This window comes from Capricornis sumatraensis, chromosome 10 (assembly GCF_032405125.1).
Source record: "Capricornis sumatraensis isolate serow.1 chromosome 10, serow.2, whole genome shotgun sequence".
NCBI lineage: Eukaryota > Metazoa > Chordata > Mammalia > Artiodactyla > Bovidae > Capricornis > Capricornis sumatraensis.
Genome location: NC_091078.1, coordinates 16,835,420 through 16,852,470, shown reverse-complemented (window position 1 = coordinate 16,852,470; position 17,051 = coordinate 16,835,420). Strand labels below are relative to the sequence as shown.

General features: G+C 35.7%; 1 protein-coding gene across 1 annotated transcript in view; it reads right to left on the bottom strand.

The window, feature by feature from the left end:
- The window catches only part of MICU1 (mitochondrial calcium uptake 1), a 226,668-nt gene that overhangs the window by 125,670 nt on the left and 83,947 nt on the right, over positions 1-17,051 (bottom strand). The window contains exons 7-8 of the mRNA XM_068982144.1: positions 4,724-4,729; positions 3,457-3,571 (exon numbers count right to left, since the gene is read on the bottom strand). Of these exons, the coding sequence (XP_068838245.1) occupies positions 3,457-3,571; positions 4,724-4,729 (121 nt within the window). The remainder of the gene's footprint in view (positions 1-3,456; positions 3,572-4,723; positions 4,730-17,051) is intronic.

Sequence of the window (17,051 nt, the reverse complement as noted above, 5' to 3'; positions counted from 1 at the left end):
GGTGTACACGTGCTTCCCATCCTGAACCCCTCTCCCACCTCCCTCCTCATCCCATCCCTCTGGGTCATCCCAGTGCACCAGCCCCAAGCATCCTGTATCATGCATCGAACCTGGACTGGCGATTTGTTTCACATATGATATTAACATGTTTCAATGCCATTCTCCCAAATCATCCCACCTTCTCCCTCTCCCAGAGTCTGAAAGACTGTTCTATATATCTGTGTCTCTTTTGCTGTCTCGCATACAGGGTTATTGTTACCATCTTTCTATATTCCATATATATGTGTTAGTATACTGTACTTTGGCCACCTCATGCGAAGAGTTGACTCAGCGGAAAAGACTCTGATGCTGGGAGGGATTGGGGGCGGGAGGAGAAGGGGACAACAGAGGATGAGATGGCTGGAGCGAACTACGGGAGTTGGTGATGGACAGGGAGGCCTGGCGTGCTGCGATTCATGGGGTCACAAAGAGTCGGACACGACTGAGCGACTGAACTGAACTGAACTGATACTGTATTGGTGTTTTTCTTTCTGGCTGATTTCACTCTGTATAGTAGGCTCCAGTTTCATACACCTCATTAGAACGGATTCAAATGTATTCTTTTTAATGGCTGAGTAATATTCCATTGTGTATATGTACCACAGCTTTCTTATCCATTCGTCTGCTGATGGACATCTAGGTTGCTTCCATGTCCTGGATATTATAAACAGTGCTGCGATGAACATTGGGGTACATGTGTCTCTTTCAGTTCTGGTTTCCTTGGTGTGTATGCCCAGCATTGGGATTGCTGGGTCGTATGGCAGTTCTATTTCCAGTTTTTAAAGGAATCTCCACACTGTTCTCCATAGTGGCTGTACTAGTTTGCATTCCCACCAACAGTGTAAGAGGGTTCCCTTTTCTCCATACCCTCTCCAGCATTTATTGCAAGTTTTTAATTGTTTGTGTGCCTCAATTTCCTCATCTGTAAAATGAAGATAGTAAACTACAAACATTACACGGTTGATATAAGGAAAATGTAGGTGCAATTGAAGTCCTCAAAGAAAAGTATTTGGTGAAATAAGAGCTGAAATTTTTCCAAATTTTATGAAAACTATAAACCCACAGACCCCAAAACTCAAAAGAATCCCAAGACAAGAAACACAAGAACACTATACAGAGATACACAATGAAATGAAAACCAAACAACCCTGCAAAAACTACATCAGTGGTTCTCAACCAGGGATTATTCCTCCCCATTCCTACTCCTCTGGGGACATTTGACAAAGATATTTTTGTTTGCAACAACTGGGTGAGGGAAAGTGTGCATGACTGGCATCTAATGTGCAGAGGCCAGGAACGCTGCTAAACATCTTATAATGGAAAGGACAGCCCTCACAAAAATCAGTTACCCTGCCTAAAACATCAGCAGTTCTAAGGCTGAGAAATATGGGGCTTCCCTGGTGGCTCGGATGGTAAAGAATCTGCCTGCAATGAGGGAAGAGAAATACTAAAAGCATATAGTAATCAAAATGCTTAAAACTAGTGAAAAGAGAAAATCTTAAAAATCATATCCTTATCATATTTTCTCATCCTGACAAATACAGAAAGTATATGAGATTGCAATAGTAAGCATTTTTTAGTAAATCACGTACCAAGGTTAAGCCAGGAGCTGAGTACCAAGAAGTAAAGGTGCCCAGACCTGTAGAGCTACTTAGAGGGATTCCCAGTACTCACAAGCCAATGTGACTTTTTAAAAAAATATCTGAATTTAGGGAGCTACACAATGTGCAGTTTCTATCTTCAGCAAAAACTGAAGATTCTGCTCTGTGGTCTTCCTGACACTTAATCATAGGTAAGAAGTGGTGGGGCCAGGGTTTGAACTGAAGTCTGTTTCGAAAACGCATCAAAATAATATTAATAATACAAAATATAAGATCATAAATGTGCTTTCAGTTTACTATTTTGGGTTTTCATAACAAGTTAATATATATCTATTCTGCTAGAGCACTGGTCCACTACAAATTTATTCAATTACTTTGGTAGTCAGGGACAGCTGTGGTAAAGCATATCAGTCTATATTTCTTCATTTTTTTCTGTCAATTAGAGGAAAGAAGAGTAACAGTGGTCACAGCTATGGCAGGAACTGTGTATATCATTTACTGAAAATTTTTTATAGTTTAAAAAAATTTTTTATGGAGTACAGTTGATATACAATGTTGTGTTAGTTTCTGCTATACAGTGAAGTAAATCAGTTACACATATATTCACTCTTTTCTAGATATTTTTTCCCATATAGGTCATTATAGAGTATTGAGAAGAGTTCCCTGTGCTATAGAGTAGGTCCTTATTAATTATCTATTTTATATACAGTTGGAGGAGGAAATGGAAAACCACCCCAGTATCCTTGCTTGGAGAATTCCATGGACAGAGGAGCCTGGCGGGCTATAGTCCATGGGTCGCAAAGAGTCGGACACGATTGAGCGACTAACACACTTATATACAGTAGTATATATGTCAATCCCAATCTCCCAATTTATCCCTCCTCATCCCTTCCCCACTGGAAACCATAAGTTTGGAACACTGTTTACAGTTTTATCTTTATAGATGCCTATTCTGGAGAAGAGTAGGAAGAGGTGCTTATTTTTATTTGGTTCTGTCCTCCATGGGGAAAAAATTGAGAATCACTTCTTTCAAGTATCCGATCTCTTTGGTCAAGCTAGGTAGATTTCAATCGATGCACACAGAGAGCTAGAGACATACACTCTTTTTTCTGAAGGGTTAAAACAAAGTCATACTAAAGGGAAATAATGCTAAGAACACTTACAGTAGCATACTAATCAACAAAACTGTTTAGCCTAGAATAATCAGAAATTCATCAGTGCTCTAAAGGAGTAAAAGCTGAGTTTTGTGTCTTAAGAAGTTATCTTCCAAAGTTCAAAAATGAATATTCAACACAATTAGAACCAAGCCAATCATCTTTAGTAAAGGAAATAATAGATTAATATGTGTTTTACTGAGGAAGTAGAAACATTAATTGGAGAAGGAAATGGCAACCCACTCCAGTGTTCTTGCTTGGAGAATCCCAGGGATGGAGGAGCCTGGTGGGCTGCCGTCTCTGGGGTCACACAGAGTCGGACATGACTGAAGCCTGAAGCGACTTAGCAGCAGTAGCAGCCTAAACATTAATGAGGGATAAAGGAGCAGGCAATGTATAAATTATCCTGAGCTTCAAACAGTTATAAGGTAACTTCACAGGTGCTTTTTTGTTTTCTTCTAACTTTACCTGGATACTTTATTTTCCTTCCTCTTTTTCAGGTGGTTCTATATACAAGTTATAGAGAATCCAAAACAACTGAAATTTGATGTAACTTATCATTCATTAACTTTGCAAACATGTTTTGTTTCCTCCTCCAATCAACTTAACTCTTTTTTTAATCCTGTATGCCACCTGTAAGTGAATAAAAAGTTCATACTTACTCGAAAGAACAGTCGTAAGGAAAATGTAGTCTGAAAAGGATATGAGTCCACATTCTCCAAGGGTGTAAAATATACTGCCTTCATCAGCAAATTTTTCTCGTTCCTGGGCAATTTTCTATTGAATGTATGGGTCCAACCAAAAGATAAAAAGAAGATATAACAGAATGAGAATATAAATAGTTAGAGATGAAAGACCATTTATCTGACAGTTTTATGCTATTTATCATAAGCATTTCTCTGATAGCCATTCCAAATTAATGGATCCTTTACAGTTTTTAAGATGATTAAAATTATAAGCAAAAGATGATTTTGTCTATTTGCTCCAACATGGCTTAATGTGAGCAATGAAAAGTTTTCAGTTTTATGAACTCCTGCCATTTAAGAGGCCCACTTCAGGTCTGAATTTGTTTCTGAGTTTGAAAAACAATCCACCTTTTTCTATAGCGGTATATAAGGTAGAGAAGAAAAAAAAATCAGTTCTAAATACCCAAGAAAAACAACTAGTGATTAGAACTAGTGATCAGAAATGAAGAAGTTAGCAACTATTGTCAACACCCACCCAAATGTTCAGAAAATTAACTTCTGAAATATTAATTTTAACTTTTACCTTATGAACCCCAAGAATCTTAGTTTTTGAAATGCAGAACAGTTTACAGAGTAAATAGCATCTCTGAAATATGTCAAATCAGACATACACATCGAGCTTTAGGCATGATATAATTTAGTTATATTTACTGTTACTTTGGTGGAGGCTCCTAAATTTTAGCTACTTGAAGAAACTCTCCTATAACTTAGTTTTAATTCTAAGTACATATTTATTTTCTTTAATCTATAAGCTCACAAACAGAGTTAATTCTCAGGTTCAGAAATGGTCTATCTGGGAAGCAGTCTATTCCTGGGTGTTTAAGGGAAACCTACCTTTTTTTTTCCTGATTCCCTACCAGACCAGAAACTTAAGAGGTGACATTGATGATACATTCAAAAACTGAAAAGGATCCATGAAAGAGTTAGACTTGAAACTCATTTTTATAAGTTTGACTCATTTTGGACCAACCAAAGAAATTTCAGGAATTATTCTAGGTACCAAAAAAGGGAGAGGAGGTTTTAAAAACCCAAACCGAACAAAGCGCAGTCAAAGTAATAATATCATGCAAGCACAAAGTAAGCAGCAGCACTGCAAGCATAACCTTGGGAGGAGCATCATGGAAACTAAACCAACAAGCACCACCACACCATCATCCAGATACACAGCCATCCAATAGGTTACCTCTGTCTAGTGAAGATCCCATCATACACACAAAGGAAAGAAAACTGGTTAACCAATGGAAGACACGAGGACCGAATGAATCATCATGATCTTCTTAGTAAACCCACTCAAAATAGCCTCTCCTGGATATTTGCTTACAATATGAAACAGCAACGATGGAAAAGGCAAAAATCCACAGCTGAATTCCAACGAAGCAGTAAGAGGTTTTGATGGCAGTTTCTACTTAGGAAAGGGCTTCTCTGATTCATTTGTGATGGGCAGAAAGCCTGGTCTGGCCTAACAGCATTTAGAGATTACTTGCTTGAGCCAAAAGCAAAAATGAGCCCACAGTCCAATTAAGGTTAGACCGCATACCACACTTGATCTTCTACCAACAGATTAAACACCAATTTCAGACCAAAAAAAGGCTACTGGATGAAAAGAGAAGCAAAGTTGTTCACTGGGAAGTTAATACTTTAATTTCTCAAAAGAAAATTGTACATTTTTTAACATTATCCAAGATACTGCAAAGGAAAAGCATGTGAACAAGAAAAAAATATACAAAATGAGAACAGGCTGTCAAAGGCATACAATCTTATTTGCTAGAATAAATTTGAATAGAAGCTGAGTAACCCATATTAATTATGTAATGATCTTACAGAGAGACTGCTATAATAAAAGAAAATAAATAGTGTATTAGGATCTAGAAGTTGAGAAACAGACAAAAATCTAAGGACAAACTGAAAGGAGGAAACCAGGCCAAAAAAGCATATCCAATATTATTTTTCTAAGAATCATCTGGACCCTGCTGCTGCTCAGAAAATAAAAAGACAAATCTTAAGTTTGTAGCTTTTAATTTTGATGTAATTTCAAACTCAGAAAAGTGGAGAGAACTGTATAAGGAATTCCCATATGCTTTTTATTCAGATTCACCAACAGTTTACATATCTCCTTATTTGCTTTATTATTTTACATATCTTCTTTTATATTATATCAAAACTTGGAGACATGCCCCTTTAGACTTCAATACTTCAATAAATATTTCCCATAAACAAAGACATTCTCTCATATACTACAGTAAAAATTTGATAAAATTTGATAAAATCAGGATATTTAACACTGATACATATTATTACTTGTAATCCACAGTCTATTATCAAATTTAGCGAACTATCTCAGTAATTTACTTTTTAGCTATTAATACCTTCCCGCTATGGACTTAACAGAAGCAGAAGATATTAAGGAGAGGTGGCAAGAATACACAGAACTATACAAAAAAGATCTTCATGACCCAGATAATCAATCACAATAGTGTGATCACTCACCTAGAGCCAGACATCCTGGAATACGAAGTAAAGTGGACCTTAGGAAGCATCAACAAAGTTATGATGGAATTCTTATGAACAAAGTTAGTGGAGGTGATGGAATTCCAGTTGAGGTATTCCAAATCTTAAAAGATGATGCTGTGAAAGTGCTGCACTCAATATGCCATCAAATTTGGAAAACCCAGCAGTAGCCACAGGACTGGCAAAGGTCAGTTTTCATTCCAATCCCAAAGAAAGACAATGCCAAAGAATGCTCAAACTACCACACAATTGCACTCATCTAACACGCTAGTAAAGTAATGCTCAAAATTCTCCAAGCCAGGCTTTAACAACAGGTGAACTGTGAACTTCCAGATGTTTAAGCTGGTTTTAGAAAAGGCAGAGAAACCAAATATAAAATTGCCAACATCGGCTGGCATTGAAAAAGCAAGAGCGTTCCTGAAAAACACCTATTTCTGCTTTATTGACTAGGCCAAAGCCTCTGACTGTGTGGATCATCACACTCTACGGAAAATTCTTCAAGAGATGGAAATACCAGACCACCTGACCTGCCTCCTGAGAAATCTGTATGCAGGTCAGGAAGCAACAGTTAGAACTGGACATGGAACAACAGGCTGGTTCCAAATAGGAAAAGGAGTACGTCAAGGCTGTATTTTGTCACCCCGCTTATTCAACTTATATGCAGAGTACATCATGAGAAACACTGGGCTGGATGAAGCACAAGCTGGAATAAAGATTGCTGGGAGAAATATCAATAACCTCAAATATGCAGATGACACCACCCTTATGGAAGAAAGCGAAGAAGAGCTAAAGAGCCTCCTGACGAAAGTGAGAGGAAAGTGAAAAAGCTGGCTTAAAGCTCAACATTCAGAAAACTAAGATCACAGCATCTGATCCCATCACTTCATGGCAAATAGATAGGGAAACAGTGGGAACAGAGGCTGACTATTTTTGGGGGCTCCAAAATCACTGCAGATGGTGGCTGCAGCCATGAAATTAAAAGATGCTTACTCCTTGGAAGAAAACTTATGACCAACCTAGACAGCATGTTAAAAAGCAGAGACATTACTTTGCCAACAAAAGGTCAAAGCTGCGGTTTTTCCAGTAGTCATGTATAGATGTGAGAGCTGGACTATAAAGAAAGCTGGGTGCCAAAGAATTGATGCTTTTGAACTGTGGTGTTGGAGAAGATGCTTGCAGAGTCCCTTGGACTGCAACAAGATCCAACCAGTCCATCCTAAAGGAAATCAGTCCTGAATATTCATTGGAAGGACTGATACTGAAGCTGAAACTCCAATACTTTGGCCACCTGATGCAAAGAACAGACTCATTTGAAAAGACCCTGATGCTGGGAAAAACTGAAGGCAGAAGGGGATGACAGAGGATGAGATGGTTGGATGGCATCACCGACTCAATGGACTGAGTTTCTGAGTAGACTCTGGGAGTTGGTGAGGACAGGGAGGCCTGGCGTGTTGCAGTCTATGGGGTTGCAAAGAGTCAGACACAACTGAACTGAACTTTCCCTCTAGTCCAGGATGTAGTCCACAAACATAAATGGCCTTTAGTTGTCATGCCTTTTTAATCTCCATTAATCCAAAAGAGCTTTCTTTGCCCATCTTTGTTTTTCCCTTTGGAGGTTTATTATTATTTTCCATTGTGGTAAAATTCACATGACATAAAATTCAGCATTCTAACCATTTAACCATAAAATGTGTGGGCTTTTTGAATCTGGTTTCTTTCGCAGATCATGGTTTTTGATGGTCCATCTGTGTTGTAGCAGCAATCAGTATTTCATTCCTTTTTATTGTCAAATAATATTCTATTGTATATATACCATAAATTGTTTATCCATTCATCCATTAAAGGATATTTGTTTCCAACTTTTGGCTGTTGTGAATAGTGCTACTATGTACATTCACGTACAACTATTTGAGTATCTGCTTTCAATTCTCTTGGGTATACATCTGGGAATGGAACTGATGAGTCATATCACACATTTATGTTTACGTTTTTGCAGAATGGCCAAACTGTTTTCCACAGCAGCTATACCATTTTGCATTATTACCAGCAATGTAAAATGGTTCCAATTTCTCCACATTCTGAGTTTTTTTATTTTTAAAATTATATCCATCTTAGTGAGTGCAAACTTGTTTCTTACTGTGGTTTGATTTACATTTCCCTAGTGTCTAATGATGTTGAGCATCTTTTCACGTGTCTGTTACCCATTTGTATTATCTTCTTTGGAGAAATATCTATTCAAATCCTTTGCCCATTTTTTTGAACTGGGTTATTTGTTTTCTGTTGTTGAGTTGTAAGGTTCTCTATATATTCTATATACTAAACATGTATCTGATATAGGGTTTGCAAATAAATTCTTTCATTCTGCTCATTGCCTTTCACTCTCTTGATTATGTTCTTTGGTGCATAGAAATTTTAAATATTGATGAAGCTCAACTTGTCTATTTTTTTCTCTTATTGCTTGTGTTTTAATGTCGTATCTAAGACTTCATCACAAAATCCAAGATCATGAAGATGTACCTGTTTCTCTAATAGTTCTGTGGTTTTAGCTTTTATATTTAGGTCACTAATCTATTTTGAGTTAACTTTGTATTAATGAGAGGTAGGGACTAAATTCATTCTTTTGTATGTGATATCCAGTTGAGCCCATATCATTTATTGAAATGATTATTCTTGTACCATCTGGTACTCTTGTTGAAAACAAACTGACCATATATATGTGAGTTTATTTCTGGATTCCTCATTTCACTCCACCTATGTGTCTATTTTTATGCCAGTACCATGCTGCTTATTTTTTTTCATCATTTTTGAAACCTGTGGTAAAATGTACTTATCATAAAATTTACCATGTTAACCATTTAAAAATGTACAATTTGGTGGTATTAAGTACAATAAAAACATTATATAACCACCACCACTACTTGGTTCCAGAATGTTCTCATCACCCCATTTGGAAACCCTGTATCCATTTAGTCACATTCCACTGCTCCTGCCTCTAGTCCTTGGAAACCACTAATGTACTTTCTGTCTTTATGGATTTACTTTTTCTGGATATTTTGTGTAAATGGAACCATACCTAGTTATTTTCTTAGTGGCCACTCTGTGGATTATAATTAACATCTTAAATTTACAGCAATCTAGTTTGAATAAATACCAACTTAACTTGAACAGTATTTTAAAAAATTCTGCTCTTGTAGCATTCCATTTTCCTTTATGGTATTTTCACAAATTACATTTTTATACAGTGTGCCCATTAACATAGATTTTTAAATTACTGTCTTATGCATTTGTCTTTTAAATCACAGAGGGATAAATAGGAGTTATAAACTACAAATAAAATACTGCCTTTTAAATTTACCCATGTTGTTATCTTTGCTAGTGTTATTTCTTACTATAGCTTCAAGTTATTATCTAGTGTCCTTTCATTTCAGCCTTATTCATTTTAGCATTTGGGGGTAGAGTAGAGCTACTACCAACAAACTCCCTCAGTTTTTCTTAATCTGGGAATGGTTTAGTATCTACTTCCTTCATTTTTGAAGAATAATTTTGTAGGTATAGAATTCTTGGTTGACAATTTTTTCTTTCAGTACTCTAAATATGTCAGCCCTCTGGCCTTCATAGTATCTGAAGAGAAACTGGTTGTTAATCTTATTGTGTATAGGTTGTATGTTGTAAGTGAAGCGAAGTCGTTTAGTCATGTCCAACTCTTTGTGACCCCATGGACTGTAGCCTATCAGGCTCCTCCATCCATGGGATTTTCCAGACAAGAGTGCTGGAGTGGATTGCCATTTCCTTCTCCAGGGGATCTTCCCGACCCAGGAATCGAACCCGGGTCTCCCACATGGCAGGCAGACGCTTTACTGTCTGAGCCACCAGGGAAGCCTTGTATGTTGTAAGTTGCTTCTTTCTTGCTGTTTTCAAGATTCAGCAACTTCAGCTTTTGACAGTAATTATGTGTCTTAGTGTGGGTCTCTGATTTTTTCCTACTGGGAGTTATTCAGCTTCCTGGATGTGTAGATTCATATATTTCATTGAATTTGGAACGTTTTCAGCCATTATATCTTCAAATATTCTTTCTGCCCCTTTCCTTCTCTCCTTGCCCTTTGAAATTCCTATTATACATATGTTGGTATACTTGGTAGTGTCACATAGTCTCTTAAGCTCTGTTCATTTCTCTTCTCTTTTTTTTTTCTGTTTTTTCAGACTGGATAGTATTAATTGACCTACCTTCATGTTCACTGAAGATTTTTCCTGTGTATTCAAATCTGCTGTTGAACCCCTTCACTAAAATTTTCCTTTCAGCTATAGGAAATGTTTAGTTCCAGAATTTCTATTTAATACCTTTTTTATTTTTTTTTACAATTTGTATCTCTTTATTGCTATTACTTCATACCTCATTCTCCTTGTTTCCCTTAAGTTCATTAGTGTACTTTCCTTTAGCTCTTTGAGGATACTTAGGACAGTTGATTTAAAGTCTGTTTATAGTAGGTTCAATATCTGAGCTTTCTCAATGATAGTTCCTATTCCTTTCTTTTCCTGAGTCATACTTTCTTTTCGAGCATAATTTCTCACTGAAAATTGAACATTTTATTTATTATAATGTGGTAATTCTGGAAATAGGGTTCTCCCACCTCCTCAGGGTTTGTTGTTGGTGCTGGTGTGGGTTGTAGTCATTTCTTTAATAATTTTTCTAAATGCTTTTGTAAACACTTTGTCAAGCATAGTCATTCAAATCTCTGTTTCATTACCAGCTGATGATCTGACAGAGATTTCCTTAAGTTCCTGGATCCAAAGCGTGGGAAAGACAAACTCTCTAGACGCTCGCAGATTGGCTCTGTGGTGGGCATTCTTTCAAGGCTTAGCCATTGTTTACCACTCTACCTTTGACTTCTTGCTTTCATGGAAGCTAAACATCAGCCAGAGGTGAAAGTTTAGGATCTGTTGAGATTTTCCTCTTAGTAGTCATTCAGCCCTAGCATGTATATTCCCTTCCAGATTCATGACTATATTTGGTTTCTTTAGTTTTTGACCTTGAACAATTTAAAAAGTACAGGTGAATTATATTGCAAAATATTCCTCAATCTGAATTAGGCTGGTATTTCCTCATGATTACAATCATATCTATTTGTCTATTATAAACTATGAATTCATAATATCTCTAACTCCATTCTAATGTCACAGAGTACAATTTAGTCTTGCCCTTTATACATGTTACTCCCTTCTCCAAAGGGGAGAAAACTGATTCCCATTATCTGCCAATACATTTACTCATTTGCTCAGGCTTAGAATACAAGAAAGATAGTTTCACAGTTGTTAATTATCTCTGCAAAAAACAAATGTAGAGTTCAATATTTGTTACAGTTTTAAGTAAAATCCACTTATGGTGAAATGCACAAATCCAATATATAATTCAATGAGTTCCATAAATACATATCTGACTAACCCAGGTACATACTATATTTGGGTTGTAGGACATTTCCACCACCCCTGATGTTTCCTTTATGCCCCTTTATAGTTAATTCCCACCATATTTTTGCACCATGGATTAGTTTTGCCTATTCTAGAACTGCCTACAAATGGTATCATCAACATATATGCTTCAGTGTGCAGGTTCTATGGCTCAGCATAGTGCTGGGGAGATTCATCCACACTCTTATTAACCAGCAACTCATTAATTTTGATTGCAGAGTAGTATAATAACTTGACAAAATAAAAATAATTTATGCAATTTGTTTTGTGTATTAATTATATTGTGCATCTAATATTAATGCATACAGTAATATCAAAACTTATTCATTCCTTTATTGATTAAACACTTAGGCATGTTTCAGATTTTGGCTATTTTGAATTTCCTACAAGTTGTAACTTTTTTACTTGCTATTTTACTTGCAAGTAAAGTTGAGTATGAGTTCTAGTTGCAACACATCTTTGTCAACATTTATGTTGCCACTTTCTTTAATTTAGCCATTTTAGTGGTTCTCTCATCATGGTTTTATTGAGCATTTCTCTGATGACTAAATATTTTATGCACTTTATGCACTCCGTTTATTGGCAATTAATATATCTTTCTTAAGGAACTATCTGTTCAAGTCTTCTGCCCATTTTTAGTTGGGTTGTCTTTTTATTACTGATCATGAGTGAAGTCGCTCAGTTGTGTCCGACTCTTTGCAACTCCATGGACTACGTGTAGCCTACCAGGCTCCTTTGTCCATGGGATTTTCCAGGCAATAGTACTGGAGTGGATTGCCATTTCCTTCTCCAGGGGATCTTCCTGATCCAGGGATTGACCCTGGGTCTCCCACACTGTAGACAGACGCTTAACCATCTGAGCCACCAGGGAAGTCCATTACTGATCATAGTATGTTCTAGACATGAGACTCTTTTCAATGTCTCCAAAATGACCCCATTGTTTCTTGCCTTCTGGTATCCATGTCCTTATACAGATCTAGTCTCTTCCCACATTGAATTAGAGCTGGTCTGTGTAACTAAGAGAATACAGTTCAAGTGATAATGTATGACTTCTGATGCTAATGCATAAAAGGCACCTTGCTCTACTGGAGGGAAGCCAGCTGTCATCAGAACAGAACAGTCAAGAAGCAGGCATTTGGAGAGCCTACAGAGAGAGGATGTGAGGCCTCTCAGTAACAGTACTATCTTATCAACCATTTGAGTGAGCTACATTAGAAATGAATCTTATACCCTTGGTCAAGCTAGATGACTAAGGTCCTAGCCAACACCTTATTGCAACTTAATGGAAAAGACTGAGCCAAAATCATGTAGGCAAATTGCTCCCCAATTTCTTATTCACAGAAAGCATGAGAGATAAGAAATAATAATTGTCTTAAGCCATTAAGGTTTGGATTTGTTACTGGGTAACAGATAACAAATACAATCAAATCTGTACTGAAAGTACATTCTATTAGTCTGTGGCTTATAATTTCTATATCAATAATCAGAAGTTTTAAACCTTCATGAAATCTAATTTCTCAATTTTCCCCTTATAGTTATTGCTTTCTGTATGCTATCTAATAAATTTCTGCCTATCTCCATTTCATAAAAATATCCTCTTTTTTTTTTAGAAGTCCTATAGTTTTAGATTTTATACTTAGGTCTATGATCCATTTCAAAAGAATTTTGTGTACAATGAAGTAAGGTGGTAAGGTTTATTTTTTAAAATAAGGATATATAGTTGTTTCTAAGCCATTTGCTGAAAACATCTTCCTTTCTCCATTTAATTATTTTGGTACCTTTGTTAAAAATCAATTTACATGTAAGTGTGCATCCACTCTTCTTTAATAGCTTCTGACTTGAGTAGCCTATTTTCTTTTGAAGGTCTTTTGATTACTAGCAAAGCATATGATTGTTTTCCAAAATATAAATAATGTAGATTGAGAGAGACTGCATGAAATGCATTTAGGGTTATAGTTTAGGTCTAATCACCTCCACCACTAGGGCAATTATAAAATTTGCAGAGATAATAAAGATGTCACTGAACAGACCTGAAATTGTATACTGATTGAGAAATACTATCAGACCATATCTCAATAGGGGTTATTTTACATTGACACTTTACAGTGCTAGTTTAGTTAGTGTGATTTTTCTCCTAGAGAAAAGCCCTCTAAATGAGAAAATATTTCTGTTTGCAGGGCTATATAGAAGACCTCTGCTGTACTGAGTACAGTACAGCTATAGAGACCAGGAGAGGCCACAAGAAGGTCAAATTGCTCTACATAAGAAAAAGTTGAAGAAGATATCTGGGAGAAGAAATATAAAAGGAAAAAGGACTCTTGAAAGGTGAGCCAAAAAGGATAAGGAGATGTGACCAGAGAGGAAGAGAAAGTATCAAAGCTGGGAAAACGGAGAAAAGAAGGCAGGTGAGCACATATGGGAACATGTGTGTGTGTGAGGAAGGACAGAGAACACGTATTTTGCAGTAGCTCTTTAAAAACAAGAAACAAAGATGTTTAAAGAGGACTTTTAAATTAGTCATGCTTTGTGATGTGCCCTGTGCAACAGTCTTCTGTCTCTTTAGTAAAGGTCTACACTGTTTTTCCATACTTCTGGAGTTGGGATGGGGGCAGAAGGAGAGAGGGAGATACATTGTGTTTTCTGAGGCATCCACACACCAAAGAGTAGTTCAGGTATATCTATGATTATACAACTATCCATTAACTCTTAAGAACTTACAAGTGGGTTTTCAAGTTTCCAAGACTCAGACAATTCTTATAAAATTCATAATATATATTAATCACAAACACCAAAACTATCATAATACCATCATAACTGATCTATCAAATTAGTTAGGAGGAGAATCAAATATATACGTCAAGATTTGGAAAGAAGAAAATCAATTTTTAGACTATTTTGTGTTGCATTAATGTTTCTTAGCTGATCTTTTCAAATCAAAGGCCCGATTCTACCATAAAATGATATCCTCAAGTCAAACAACAAAGCCAGAGGAGAATCTGTGAAAATAGATATATTTGAGTTTAATAATGAATAAATCTTTAAAGGCACCAAAGTATGGTGAAAATGAAAAATCAAGATTTAAAGCACAGTGGAAGGAAGGTTTTTGGTTATTTTTTCTTATTTCTAAAGTCTTCTCACAGTGGTGTATAACGGACTTTTGGACTCAGAGAGAGAGGGAGAGGGTGGGATGATTTGGGAGAATGGCATTCTATCATGTATACTATCATGTAAGAATTGAATCGCCAGTCTATGTCTGACGCAGGATACAGCATGCTTGGGGCTGGTGCATGGGGATGACCCACAGAGATGTTATGGGGAGGGAGGTGGGAGGGGGTTTCATGTTTGGGAACACATGTAAGAATTAAAGATTTTAAAATTAAAAAATAAATAAATAAAAAATAAATACAAAAAAAAATAAAGTCTTCTCAATGTTTCATTTTGCAAATTGAGAATGTCAAGTAAACTGTTCCTTCACTTAATCTTTTAGATAAAGCTTTATCTTTGACTAAATTTTAACTCACTTTTGTTCTAAGCAAATACCATTTATACACTTCAGGAGGCATAGAGCAAGTAAAACATAGTCTTCCTTAGCAGACTGATGGTAATGCTCATTTTCTCTCACTGTCTCAGAGGTGGTTGTTTATATTTTTTGTTACTAATGAACACTTAGCATTAATATGCATTTTTACTAGGAAAACCTATCATAATGATTTATACTTAATTCAATATGTTATAAATTCAATATACATATGAACATAACAAGAGAAACTAAAAGGAAGATATATATATAAAAGTTAAAAGAAATAGAATATATTCCAATTCTATTGTAAGACCATACAATATGAGATTAAGCAACATATTAACATATCATTCAGTAAAAAATTTATAGAAACTTATTTCATATTAAAGTTCCTCAGGTTAAGATTCTAGCAACTACTTCAGTGTATATGTTGACAATTAAACAGAATTGGGTATTTTAAAAAGAAGCAGTACTTGCAGATACCTTACAGAGCACTATACTATTTTATATATCTTAGAAGCTGCATATCAAACACTACTCCAATCACCTGAATCTCTGAAAGAATGCAGATAAACTGGTCACAACAGAATTTCTATTCAAGTTACTGACAAATGTTATTCCCCTTCTGGAGAACAAAACTATGCAAAATATTTCAAAGCAGTGGGCTCACTGACTTAAAATGAAATTTAATTGTTTTACCATTCATTTACATGACCTAGTCTTAGATCTTATATGTTTTAAAATTTAAAACATAGCAATAGATTCAATATCACTAGAACATTCAAATTACTGACCTCAAGTACAAAGAAATTAATAACCTCATAGGAGTCCTGGCATTGATCTCAAATGCACCATATCTAAATCTTTTAATTTTTTAGATAAGCTGAAAGACTTGAGTAAACTTAGAACAAATCAGCAATTACATGTGTAATATACTTCTCGGTTAGTCTAAAACCTCAAATTGTTTCACCAGGATGGCTTTATGCTGAAAGATTCACACTCTGGTTTCTTACCCATCACAAAAACTTATAAAATATCTGGTTAAAATTGCAGGAGACCATCAGGAGACCTGGGACTGGGATTTCCAGACACGATTCAAACAAACTTATTAATACTCACTGTGCTCAAACACAGTGAATATTATAATAGGTTTGAAGAAAATAAGGCCAACAATTTTGCCTTCTAGGACTCAACTAGATAAAGCCAAAGAAAAAAAATCGTATCTAGGAGCTTAAACTCAATTACTTATTCTAGTTAAGATCTACTTTTCAAGTTCTATAGTTTAAACTTTTTTCTGCTGAATAGAAGTTGATGGACTATGCCAGCAAAACAGATGCTAACACATCATCTAGAACTTCAAAACATCTCTGGTATATAGAAAATCTGATAAAGAACACAGCTTTACTATTTAAATTAAGATGTCATCTTTTATGAGATGGAAATAATTGGATTGTTTTAATACTAACATTTCTCTATGTTGCTGAAATACATTTCAAAGCCTGCCCAAATCCCTCAAGAAATACTTGAGGTTGTATTTCAGAAACAATGATGATAATATGCTTCTTCCAAAAGATGCAATGTTTGCATATCATTTCCAAATGATAGTAGTATTTCTACCTAAGGCTGGGTTAAGGCCAGGAAAGAAGGATGTTAGAAAGAAAGAGAAAATTCAGCAATTTCCTCATGCAATTAATGCTCACTCTTCATTGCTTAGTTGGTGCATAGATAGGTGCCAAAGCCTTGTAAGATATTAATCTTAAACAATCACACTATTCTCAATCAAACAGAAAATGTTGCACAGTTAAAGTATGTGTTATTCTTCTTTTATCTCATACCTGAACTTGCAGAAAGAAAGAATTTGGGGGATATATCAGATGAAAATTAAATTGAGATGTTTCTAATTTATATAGTTCATGATTTCTTCTATTCCTAACTCAGTTTCCAAATTTTTTAAAGGTATTATTGAATTTGAGGCAACAAACACAAATTTCTGTGCAACAAACTACAGAACGTGAAT